At 41.0% G+C, this 13440-nt stretch overlaps 1 protein-coding gene across 1 annotated transcript in view; it reads left to right on the top strand.

Moving 5' to 3' along the window:
- Window positions 1-13440, top strand: part of NEK1 (NIMA related kinase 1) — a 144723-nt gene that overhangs the window by 49091 nt on the left and 82192 nt on the right. The window contains exon 16 of the mRNA XM_052645226.1: window positions 5121-5223. Within this exon, the coding sequence (XP_052501186.1) occupies window positions 5121-5223 (103 nt within the window). The remainder of the gene's footprint in view (window positions 1-5120; window positions 5224-13440) is intronic.

Genomic DNA, 13440 nt, shown 5'->3' with positions numbered 1-13440 from the left:
CCAAGGGGACATTTCATGCAAAGATGGACACAGTAAAGTACAGAAATGGTATGTACCTAACAGAAGCAGAAGATAATAAGAAGAGGTGGCAAGAATACACAGAAGAACTATATAAAAAAGATCTTCATGACCCAGGTTACCACAATGGTGTGATCAATCACCTAGAGCCAGACATCCTGGAAGGCGAAGTCAAGTGGGCCTTAGAAAGCATCACTACGAACAAAGCTAGTGGAGGTGATGGAATTCCAGTTGACCTGTTTCAAATCCTGAAAGATGATGCTGTGAAAGTGCTGGACTCAATATGCCAGCAAATCTGGAAAACTCAGCAGTGGCCACAGGACTGGAAAAGGTCAGTTTTCATTCCAATCCCAAAGAAAGGCAATGCCAAAGAATGCTCAAACTACTGCACAACTGCACTCATCTCACATGCTAGTAAAGTAATGCTCAAAATTCTCCAAGCCAGGCTTCAGCAATACGTGAACTGTGAACTTCCAGATGTTCAAGCTGGTTTTAGAAAAGGCAGAGGAACCAGAGATCAAACTGCCAACATCCGCTGGATCATGGAAAAAGCAAGAGAGTTCCAGAAAAACATCTATTTCTGCTTTATTGACTATGCCAAAGCCTTTGACTGTGTGGATCACAACAAACTATGGAAAATTCTGAGAGAGATGGGAATACCAGACCACCTTACCTGCCTCCTGAGAACCTGTGTGCAGGTCAAGAAGCAGCAGTTAGAACCAGACGTGGAACAATGGACAGGTTCAAAATTGGGAAAGGAGTACATCAAGGCTGTGTATTATCACCCTGCTTATTTAACATATATGCAGAGTACATCGTGCGAAATGCTGGGCTAGTTGAAGCACAGGCTAGGATCAAGATAGCTGAGAGGAATATCAATAACCTCAAATATGCAGATGACACTACCCTTATGGCAGAAAGTGAAGAGGAATTAAAGAGCCTCTTGATGAAGGTGAAAGAGGAGAATGAAAACGCTGGCTAAAAACTCAGCATTCAGAAAACTAAGATCATGGCATCTGGTCCCATCACTTCATGGGAAATAGATGGGGGAACAATGGAAACAGTGACAGACTTTATTTTCTTGGGCTCCAAAATCAGTGCAGAAGGTGACTGCAGCCATGGAATTAAAAGATTTATGCTCCTTAGAAGAAAAGCTATGACTAACCTAGACAGCATATTAAAAATCAGAGACATTACTTTTCTGACAAAGGTCCATCTAGTCAAATCTATGGTTTTTACAGTGGTCATATATGGATATAAGATTTGGAGTGTTAGGAAGGCCGAGCACTGAAGAATTGATGCTTTTGAACTGTCGTGTTGGAGAAGACTCTTGACAACTTGCATTCCTTTGAACTGCGTGGAGATCAAACCAGTCAATCCTAAAGGAAATCAGTTCTGAATATTCATTGGAAGAGCTGATGCTAAAGTTGAAGCTTCAGTACTTTGGCCACCTGATGCAAAGAGCCGACTCATTAGAAAAGACCTTGATGCAGGGAAAGATTGAAGGCAGGAGGAGAAGGGGACGACAGAGGATGAGATGGTTGGATGGCATCACCAACTCAATAGACATGAGTTTGAGCAAGCTCTGGGAGTTGGTGAAGGACAGGGAAGCCTGGCCTGCTGTAGTCTGTGGGATGGCAAAGAGCTAGACACAGCTGAGCGACTGAAAACAACAAAATTGCTTTGATAGATTTTTATATGTTGGACATACCCTGCATTCCTGAACTTCTGTTCTGTACATTTTATACCTTCAGAGACAGATACACTATTGGTAATAGTTGATATTCAATGATAAATAAATGAGAAGAAAAAAGAAATAATAGTAAGCAAAAATCACTACAGGTTTTAAGTTTGTGATTGAAAGCAATGGATTATGTGTACCTGATCATTCAAACTAGTTTAGGAAAAGGCATTCAATAAAGCAGCACTTAAATAGATTACATAAGTAAATAAAATAGATCTGTATGTACATAAGTGGTGTGAACACTCTTCTAATCAAAGCTGTTATGTGCGTGGCCATGTTCTTATTAAAACAATTTGTTTCTGCTAAAGTATTTGAATTATTTGATTCAGTGCATCCGATCAGTCAGTGACTATAAATTATCGTATGTCAGTTGAAGGCCCACACTGACAGACACTGGACATACTATCTTAGGATGGGAAATCAAACATAAATATGCTATCGATGTTTTACTTATGTAAAGGTTAAAAGATGAAGTCAGTTCAATCAGGATACAAAGCAGAGATTCTGTCTAATTGTATGCAGTGGTGTAAGCATCCAGGACTCCTTACGAGAGCCTTATCAGTAGACACAGTTTCAGGTGACATGTCTGTGTATCATACTCTTTGAAAGTTTATCTGCCCTCTTTAGGCCCTGCTGCTGCTGCTAAGTCGCTTTAGTCGTGTCCAACTCTGTGCGACCCCAGAGATGGCAGCCCATGAGGCTCCCCCGTCCCTGGGATTCTCCAGGCAAGAATACTGGAGTGGGTTGCCATTTCCTTCTCCAGTGCATGAAAGTGAAGAGTGAAAGCGAAGTCACTCAGTTATGTCCAACTCCTAGTGACCCCATGGACTGCAACCTACCAGGCTCCTCCGTCCATGGGATTTTCCAGGCAAGAGTACTGGAGTGGAGTGCCATTGCTTTCTCCGGTGTATCATACTCTTTGAAAGTTTATCTGCCCTCTTTAGGCCCAGTCTTATATAAATGGGGCTGTAACAGACCAGAATACAGCCTTGCCTATATATATGAAGGACATTTTCCTAGCCACAGCAATCAGAGAAGAAAAAGAAATAAAAGGAATCCAAATTGGAAGGGAACTAAAGCTGTCAATGTTTATGGATGATGTGGTACTATACATAGAAAGTCCTAAGTGAAGTCCTGTAGTCCACCACGCTTCTCCGTCCATGGGGTTTTCCAGGCAGGAGTAGTGGAGTGGGTTGCCATTTCCTTCTCCAGAGGATCTTCCCGACCCAGGGATCGAACCCAAGTCTCCCTCATTGTAAGCAAGACACTTTACCATCTGAGCCACCAGGGAAGTCCTCAGAAAGTCCTAAAGACACTACCAAAAAACTCCTAGAGTTCATCAGAGAATTTGCTCAAGTTTCAGAATACAATATTAGTAACCAGGAAAGGCTCTTAACCAGATATAGAGATGATCTAATCCTAGAAGATTCCGGTGGTGAAATTTCACAAGAATCTGTTTTAAGCACTACATAAGTTAAGTGAATCTTAGGGCATTATCGTCCATAGCTTTATGATGAGTCATTTAAAATTTTTACAGCTTAATTTCACATTTCAGATTTTTATATATCTCAGTACAGTTGACCCTTGAGCAATATAGGAGTTAATCTGCTTATACTTACAGTCATCCCTCCATTCTGAACCAACTATGAACATGTTGTTTAGTTGCTCAGTCGTGTTAGACTCTTTGCAACCCCATGGACTGCATCACGCCAGGCTTCCCGGTCCTTCACCATCTCCCAGAGTTTGCTCAAACTCATGTGCATTGAGTCGGTGATCGCCATCCAACCACAGGATGCCACATGTAGTCCTGTAGTATTTACTATTGCAAAATACCCATAATAAATGGACCAGCGTGGTTCAAACTTGTGGTGGTCAATGGTCAATTGTAACTTAGCATATAAAAGAAATGACTGGGGTATGAAAATCAGAAATGTTTATTGAAAGAGAGAAGGCATTGTTTCACGTATTTTTCTGAACATAATTATGGTCCTAGACACATGGTCCTACACTATAGGAAGGTGGTACACTTTCATAGCCAATATCCAAGGTGCACAGCCAATAACTTCCTGATCTTTCTTCCTTACTTACAAATTACTGCAGTTGATACTATGCAGTGAGTTCTCTGTTTATGGGGAGTTGGTTTTATTTATTTTGCATCTTTCTTGCTTAGCACATGGTAACAGGCATAATATTTATTAGATGTTCAAAATGTTACTGTTTTTTAAAAAGTACAGTAGATTTACAGGAGACTTGGAAAATACAGAACAAAGTTCCATATGTGTGCGTGCATGCTCAGTTGTTTCTGACTCTTTGTGACCCCAGGGACTATAACCTGCCAGACTCCTCTGTCCATGAGATTTTCCAGGCAAGAATAAGTGAGTTATTATTTCCTTCTCTCGGGGATCTTCCTGACCCAGAGATCAAACCCGCATCTCCTGTGTCTCCTGCATCGCAGGCATGTTCATTACCACTGAGCCATCAGGGAAGCCCCATACAACATAATATGTTTTAACCATATGTAGCTGCACAGTTCTGTGTCACTAAGTACTTTCATGTTGTTGTGCAGGTCTTACCATCATCCATCTCCCTAATTTCTACCTTCCTAAACTGAAAGTCTGTCCCCATTTAACACTAACTCCCGACCCCCAACCCCTGAATGGGGGTTGGGGTACTTTCTGATTCTGTGATTTTGACTATCCTCGGTACCTTGAAATGTTACTGATATTTTTTCATTGTTGTCTAAGCCCAACATGTTTACATTCTTTTGTAGTTGTCAGAGAAAGTTATAGAAACATAATCAGAAAAGATTGAAACAAATAAATGTGCTTTTAGATTTTTCCCCGAATCTGTCCATTTTACTTTTTAATAGTTATGACATACAAGGAATTCAGATTTCACTTTTTACCCTAATTTTTAAAATTCACACAAACTTTTCACTATTTTTGATGACCTTTGAAATTGCTACCTTGCAGCTTTAATCTTACTTTTCTACTGATCAATATATTTGATACAGAGTTCTGAAATAAGCTTAACTACTTGGAAACTATGGAGAGTCTTCTGTAAATATGCTCTGAAATAATTTTATGTGTCTACAAGTAGCGTAGATTAAATAAACACAAAAGAAGACTTTTTAAGATTTGGTATAGTAGGGTAGATTTTTCCCCTTTTAAAAAGACTGATTTAGGTAGTTGATTCTGATATGTGTGTATCTATTGATTCATTAAATAGGAAGACGACTTCATATCAGCCTTCATATTTTGCAGATATTTCTAAAGAAAATATTTCCATGTAATTTTACACTTTTTGTAATATTTGATGTTCAGAATTTTTAGTTTTGCTGTTTGTCCAAATTCCTCAGGCAGAAGGGGCATCCAGCTATGGAAAGAGCAAAACAAGTAGAAGAGTTTCTACAGCGAAGACGGGAAGCAAAGCAGAACAAAGCTCGGGCCGAGGGGCATATGGTAGGATTTTGTTTTTGAGATTTTTGAATATAGTATTCAGAGTGAAGGACTGAAACAAGGTAGGTATAAATGACAGGAATCACCATCCTTTACAAACACTACATCTGAACATTTGCAGAGTATTAAACCTCTCCGTACAATTTCTTTTATGCCAAGTATGAAGTTCTGTTGTTGCCTTAGTTAATTGAAAGTTCATAGTTGCATTCTTCCTTTTAAAAGAGTCATAGTAGATATAGCAACCCAGATATTTAGGTTAAATAAGTTCTTGCATTGGTTTTTTTGGCCCTAGATGCTTTTTGTTTTAAATACTTCAGCAAAGAATTGTAGAAGAAAAATGAGAAATAAACATTTGGATAAATATACATGTAACTATGCATTTACTCAAAAGCAAATTAGGACCAAATGTATTTTAAAGCCTCTAATTATTCAGTCAAGTAACTGAATAAGTCATATATTCAAGAAAATACAAACAGTTTTTAAATGATCATTTTAGTAGATGTTGGTTTTGACATGCAGAGGTACACAATGCCTTTTCACCTTTTGTCCGCAGAACAAATGGTGATTGTTTCTGTCAGCTCAGCACCCCGTGAAGGAGCACGCTTATGTAGGAAATAGGTCAATTGTATAGTTAAATTTTTTTTATACTTACATCTACTATTAGTTCATAAGTAAAATCATTATGAGGTAATATAATTATTCCAATTTAAGATATGTTTTCTTTGAAATAATATTATTGAAAAATAGTAAATTTTTTAATGATTACCCTTTATATTTTTAACACCCATCAGCTTGTTTTTCTAGTATCTGGAATTAATCTGTATTTGTATCCTTTCTGTAGACAGAAGAGAACCTGCTTTATTTTCCCTTGCGCCATTTCTCCCATGTTAACAGCATCTGGAATTTTAGTTACAGATATTAATTAGAAATATTTTCAAACAATTATTAGACTTAGCAAGATGTACACATTTCTTACCTCAGAACTGTTCCTTACATCTACTCTCCTCCCCTGAGTTTATCGTCTTCGTGATGGAGACAACTCTTGGAACGTTTCAGAGAGAAATTGTCCAAGATTTGTTGGAAATGTACTTATTTTGTCTTCACACTTAAATGTTAATTTATAGTAGTGGTCTACTGGTGAATTTGCTTAGCATTTATATGTCTGAAAAAACATTTTGCCTTCTTATTTGAAAAATATTTTTTTCTGAAAACAGTATTATACATTGAGAGTTCTTTCTCTGTCCGTTCTTTGAAATGTTTCTGCACTTACATCCTGGCAGTCCTGTTCTGACCATAAGTCTGCTGGCGTTCTTACGTTTTCCTCAGTGTTTGATGTGTCTTTTCCTCTAATGGCTTTTAACATTTCCTCTTTATCACTGGAAGTGAATTGATTATGATATAGCTTGGTATACTTTTCTTCATGTTTATTTTGTTGGGGGTTCATTGAGCTTCATGGATTTGTAGGTTTATAATATTTATTAGATTTGGAAAAATTCAGCCATTATTTCTTCAAAAAATTTTTTTTTGTTCTCTTCTTTTTCCTCTGGGTGTTCAGCACCTATATGTCAGCTCACTGATGCTCTGTTCATCTCTTTTTGGTCCTTTTCCAATGTTTCATTTTAGGTAGCTTCTGTTGCTAAATCTTCAAGTTCACTAGGCTTTTTGTTTGCTTTTTGCAATCTGCTCTCCTTTTAATCCCATCGAGACATGTATTTTTAAGATACTTTTTTTTCTCTTAAAGTTTATTTGGGTCATTTTTATACTTTCCATGTCTGTCTTTATAATATTTATACTTTTCTTTCCTTTCTTGAATATGTGGAATATAATTATTATAGCTTTCTTAATCACGTTGTCTACTAATTCTGCCCTCTTTGTCATTTCTGAGTCTGTTGGCTATTTTTCTCCTCATTTTGGTCATCTTTTCCTGCTTCTTTACCCACCTGGTAATTTGTGGTTGGATGCCAGGCACTGCATATCTTATCTTGGATTTTTTGTATTTAACTGTGTGGAGACTTTACTGTGGGTGCAATGTTGTTAGTTAAAGATAGTTTGAGTCTTTCAGGGCTTGCCTCTAAGCTTTGCTGGGCAGGTGGAGCACAGCCGTTGATCTAGGACTTACTTGGCTGCACCACTGAGGCAGTGCCCTTGTGCTGTGATACTGTGTTGGTGTCCTCCAATGCTCTGTTGACTTGAAGGCCTTTCCAGTCTGGCTGTTGGAAGCATGGTGTGTTCCCAGCCCTCAGTGAGCCTGAGGAATTGGTGTTTTGCTCAGTCGCTCATTTGTGTCCGACTCTTTGCGACCCCATGGGCTGTAGCCCGCCAGGCTCCCCTGTCCATGGGGATTCTCCAGACAAGAATACTGGAGTGGGTTGCCATGCCCTCCCCCAGGGATCTTCCAAACCCAGGTCCCCTGTGTTGCAGGCCAATTCTTTACCATCTGAGCCACCAGGGAAGCCCAGGAACACTGCAGTGGGTAGCCTATTCTTTCTCCAGGGTCTCTTCCTGACCCAGGATTTGGTGAGGTCAGGCTAATTGTGACTCAGAGGAAACCTCCGCAGCTTCCAGCACTCTCTTCCTGCAATGTTAGTGCTCCTCCGCCTCCCGCACTCTGACGGCCCTCTCCTTGGCTCAGAGACCCCGTCTCCCTGTGCTGCAGCCCGGAAGTGGGCAGTGACTGAGCTTACTTCACTTGTCCTCCTCTCACAAGGACCACTGTCTTGTGCTGCCTGTTTGCCCGTGTTTGAAAATCATTGTTTCATATACTTTGTCCAGTCTTTCCTTGTTGAAGGTGGGAGGGCACATCTGGTCTGTGTTACCGACTGCAGGTGAAGTTTTGGGTGGTGGTTTGCTGGATGAAGAATCCAGGTTGCAGGCTCCCCCCAGACCACATTAAAGCTGCTGCCTTATCCTCATCTCACTGTGACTCGTGAGCATGGTGACGATGTTCTCCGTGCTCCTCTGTAAGGGATTTTCATCTCTGAAAGCATGTTGGACTGTTTGTTTCTACCTTTCATATTCTGAAATAATCACTTGAGTATTTATCAGTTTGGTTTTTTAATTGACCCGACTTGATGCTAATCAGATGCTCTCAGTCTGAACACTCACCTTCAGTTCTGGGACATTCTCAGTTACCATTTCTTCAGGTATTGCTGCTTCTCCTTTTTCTCCTTGACAAAGCACCTATTAAATGAATAGATTGGAACCTCTGCCTCAAATGTCTTTTTTTCTGTTCTTCTGTTTCTTTTTTTAATCCCTTCCTCCCTTCTTACTGTTTTGGAAGGATTCCTAGCCCAAATTTCAGCTCATAACACATTCTTTCATTTTGCCTGCTCTGCTCTTCAGCCTATCCAATGAGATTCTCTTAACTTTAGCAACTTGTATTTTCACGTCCATGAAGCTACTTAGTTTTCCTTGAAAGCTCCCTGATCATGTGCTCATTTCTCTTGTAGTACTCTAGGTATTGTAGGGTCTTGTTCTTGGTGCTCTCTTGGCAGTGTCGGTGTCTTCAGTGTTTAAGTCTGTGTCCTGTTTCATGGTATTGGTGTTCCTTGCACGGTTGGTGTTCTTGCTGGTGTAGTCACATATGGGGCTCTCTGTTTCACTCTTCATTGCCTCTGTTTGGGTAGGCCCCTGGCAAGATAGTACATGCTCCTCCACCCAGTCCTCTGCCCAGTTTTCCGTCAGAGTAGACGCCAGGTGGGACACATTGCTGTTCTGCCAAGCAAATCCCTGGCAGCTTATTTTCTGGGCTTTCCTTCCTGGTGTCACGTCACCTGGAGCACTGGCCTGGCCTTGCCCTCCAACTCTCTTGTCGTTAGTGTCTTCAGGGAGCTGCTGGGGCCAGGCGAGCTCTTCTGGGAGCGTGTCGCTACTGGCCCCTTCGCACCCCCACACCGAGGCCTCGCCCCACATGCTGTGCTCGTGTCGCTTGTCATCATAAACCCATTTGTGTACTTGCCTCACCTCTGGCTTCCTTCCATTCTTGGGACTGCCCAGAGTTTTGCTTGTTTTTGAGTGCTGATATGCATTTACTTAACACAGCAACTTCTCTAATCTATAATTTTGCAGGAAGAGAGGCCATGGTGTCATTCTTCCATATTACAGTCAGAAATTATCATTTTCATTTTGTTGTGTTATTTTTTAAAAATGTGCTTTAGGGACCTGCCTGGCGGTCCAGTGGTTAAGACTTAACGCTATCACTGCAGGGGACGCAGGCTCAGTCCCTGGTCTGGCAGCTAAGACCCCACATGCTACATGGCCAATTAATAAATAAATGCATTCAACTAAATCTTTTAAAAAATTTTGCTTTAGAGATAAGTGATTTTTATATGATGTTTCAAGATTCATTTTTTTAAGCTATTTAGAATTTATTCGTTCCCTAGGTGACAATATATATACATACATAAAACTTTAGAAAAGTGAAGAATTTTTACTTTTTGGTGTATTTGGGTGTGTACATTGTATATTACTTGTTTTATTCACTAATTAAATAACAAAGGCAGTGTGTTAAACATCTTGGGGACAGTAGGTTAATTAACTGATTAAAGACTACTTAATTAAAGCTTAACCAGACATAGTTTGTTTCTGGAGTAGTTCAGAGTCTCGAGTTAGACAAGAATATGTACACTGGAGACCGAGCCAGAGAACTAGAAGCAAGGGCTGAGTGGGGAGAAAAGGTCTCACAGATTTTAAGTTCTAAATTGAAATGTTTTTATGATGAGATAGAGGGCCTGTTTAAAATTGATCTCTCCTTTTGTATGCTTTGTGACAAGTTTTCATAAACCAAGGAGCCTAAGAGCAACAGAGATTTATGACCCACTGTTTCTCCAGGCCAGGACTCTGGCTCATTGTGATCGTCCTCTGCCCCTCGTCTCCTGAAGCCCAGGTAGCAGTGTCAGCGGCTGTGCCTTCATGGTGCCAGCAGGCTGTCCCTCCCTCTGCTGTGGTAATCAGACCTCCGCTGTCGGAGAGATTGAGTGAGACCGTGCTCAGTTGTTTGCCACATAGCCCCTTCATCTCAGCAGCAAAGAACTCCATGTGCATCAACTCCCCGCCTCCTGCTTCTTCAACCAGCCAGGGAAACTCAGCATTTAATGGTCAACCCACTGTTTTAATGCCACTCATCCCATTTAATGTGACTCAGTCCTGGGGGTACACCCGATTGTATTCCCAGCCCTGGGGATCATCTGTGCAGGGCTGGCAATCCTGGGGAGTGGGTGAATGTCAGAAAACCTTGGGAGCCTTCTCCAAGTCCTGCCCTCCATGGTCTCTTTGCCTTTGACTTTAGAGAGTGTGTCAGGGACAGCAGATGAGGTAAAGTGGAGGAGCTGACTTTAGCAACATACTTGAGGGAGAGCACTACCCAGGAGTCCAGACAGAGCTCTGTAAGAAATTGGTTTATTAACATGAAGTTTAAATACAGTGATATTCACCAGTGTTAGGTATGTGTCTGGATGAGTGCTGACAAGAGTATGTAGTCATATAATCCCTGCCACGGTCATGGGATAGTGCTGTTCCATCATTTCTTAAAAGCTTCCTCCTCTTACCATCAGGAAAAAAAAATTGAATGTGATATGATGGATGACAACTAAACTTACCATAGTGATCCTTTCTCAGTGTACGCGTATATTAAATTATTTTGTGCACCTTAAACTGATGATGTTATATGGCAATGGTATCTCAATAAAACCAGGCTTCCCTGATGGCTCAGATGGTAAAGAATCCACTTAGAATGCAGGAGACCTGAGTTCATTCCCTGGGTTGGGAAGTTCCCCTGGAGAAGGAAATGTTATCCTGCTCCAGTATTTTGGCCTGGAGAATCCCATGGACAGAGTAACCTGGCAGACTACAGTCCAGGGGGTTGCAAAGAGTCGGACGCGACTTAGCAACTACACACACATCTCAGCTAAACAGGAGGAGGAAGTTTCCTCCTGCCTCTTTGCAGTCAGTCTGCTGCTCTTGTTTCTTCTAGAATTTCACATAGAAATATCTTACAGTATATAGGGTTTTGGCGTTGTATGTGTCCTTAGTTCTTTTTTATTCCTAAGTCATATTCCATCATGTGAATATACCTCAAATTGTTTATTCAGTCCTCAGTTGAGAGACATTTGTGTGGTTTCTAAAAGAGATGGTTTGAAAACTCTTGGGAGTCACTGAACTGACTAGCCCATGCTCCTGGGAGCCCTTCTTTCTGAGTTGACATATCCCTCTTGATTATGTGTAACTAAGTTAGTAGTTTCTAACTACACTCAGGTTTCTGAACACTGCTGGAGAAAGTGACAGCTGTGATGGCTAGTGTTAGATGGGTTTATGGCCTCTGGTTTCAGCAGAAGTGTGGTCCTTTTCAGCGCTTCGTTAAATCTCCATATTCAGCAGCCTCTCCCCTTATCCATTTGCTCAATGATATCATCCTTCTTCCTTCTCTGTGAGGATAATCATTACATAGAAAGTTGGCTTATGAACCCCACATTTCATCAGATTTTTCTGCCTCCATACTTAAAAGTGAAGTGAAAGTCGCTCAGTTGTGTCCAACTCTTTGCGACCCCATGAACTATTACAACCCATAGAATTATCTAGGCCAAAATACTGGAGTGGGTAGCTTTTCCCTTCTCCAGGGTATCTTCCCAACCCACGGATTGAACCCAGGTCTCCCACATTGCAGGTGGATTCTTTACCAGATGAGCCACAAGGGAAATCCAAGAATACTGGAGTGGGTAGCCTATCGCTTCTCTAGCAGATCTTCCCAACCCAGGAATCGAACCAGGGTCTCCTGTGTTGCAGGCGGATTCTGTACCAACTGAGCTGTCAGAGCTATACTTCCATGCTTATAAATTTATCTACAATTGTACCCAGTATTTCCTTATTTTCTCCAGTCTAAGAGGAGGATATAATTTCTTCTGTTCAAAAGTAATCTTCCCATTCCATCCTACTTGATGATTATAATGCTACTAACTGTTGACATTGGTCAATTTACTGGGTGCGTACTATGCCAAAGAATGCTCAAACGTGAATGTGAAGGCACTCAGTCATGTCCGACTCTTTGTGACCCCATGGTCTGTAGCCATGTACCAGGCTCCTCAGCCCATGGTATTTTCAAGGCAAGAATACTGGAGTGGGTTGCCATTTCCTTCTCCAGAAGAATGCTCAAACTACCACACAGTTGCACTCATCTCACATGCTAGTAAAGTAATGTTGAAAATTCTCCAAGCCAGGTTTCAACAGTACATGAACTGTGAACTTCCAGATACTCAAGCTGGTTTTAGAAAAGGCAGAGGAACCAGAGATCAAATTGCCCACATCTGATGGATCATAGAAAAAGGAAGAGAGTTCTAGAAAAACATCTACTTCTGCTTTGTTGACTATGCCAAAGCCTTTGACTGTGTGGATCATCACAAACTGTGGAAAATTCTGAAAGAGATGGGAATACCAGACCACCTGACCTGCCTCTTGAGAAGTCATGCAGGTCAGGAAGCAACAATTAGAACTGGACATGGAACAACAGACTGGTTCCAAACCAGGGAAGGAGTACATCAAGGCTGTATATTGTCACCCTGCTTATTTAACTTACGTGCAGAGTACATCATGAGAAATGCTGGGCTGGATGAAGCATAAGCTGGAATCAAGATTGCTGGGAGAAATATCAATAACCTCAGATAATACAGATGACACCACCCTTATGGCAGAAAGCGAAGAAGAACTAAAGAGCCTCTTGATGAAAGTGAAAGAGGAGAGTGAAAAACTTGACTTAAAACTCAACATTCAGAAAACTAAAATCATGGCATCTGGTCCCATCACTTCATGGCAAATAGATGAGGAAACAGTGGAAACGGAGAAAGACTTTATTTTTGGGGGCTCCAAAATCACTGCAGATGGTGATTGTAGCCATGAAATTAAAAGACCCTTGCTCCTTGGAAGAAAAGTTATAACCAAGCTAGACAGCATATTAAAAAGCAGAGACATTACTTTGCCAACAAAGGTCTGTCTAGTCAGTGCTATGGTTTTTCCAGTGGTCATGTATGGATGTCAGAGTTGGATTATAAAGAAAGCTGAGCAGCGAAGAATTGATGCTATTGAACTGTGGTATTGGAGAAGACTCTTGAGAGTCCCTTGGACAGCAAGGAGATCCAACCAGTCCATCCTAAAGGAACTCAGTCCCGAATATTCATTGGAAGGACTGATGCTGAAGCTGAAACTCCAATACTTTGGCCACCTGATGTAAAG

The sequence above is a fragment of the Budorcas taxicolor genome, chromosome 8 (genome assembly GCF_023091745.1).
Source record: "Budorcas taxicolor isolate Tak-1 chromosome 8, Takin1.1, whole genome shotgun sequence".
In the NCBI taxonomy this organism is placed as follows: domain Eukaryota; kingdom Metazoa; phylum Chordata; class Mammalia; order Artiodactyla; family Bovidae; genus Budorcas; species Budorcas taxicolor.
The sequence above is the reverse complement of the archived record's forward strand: the minus strand, read 5'-3'. Positions and strand labels throughout refer to the sequence as shown.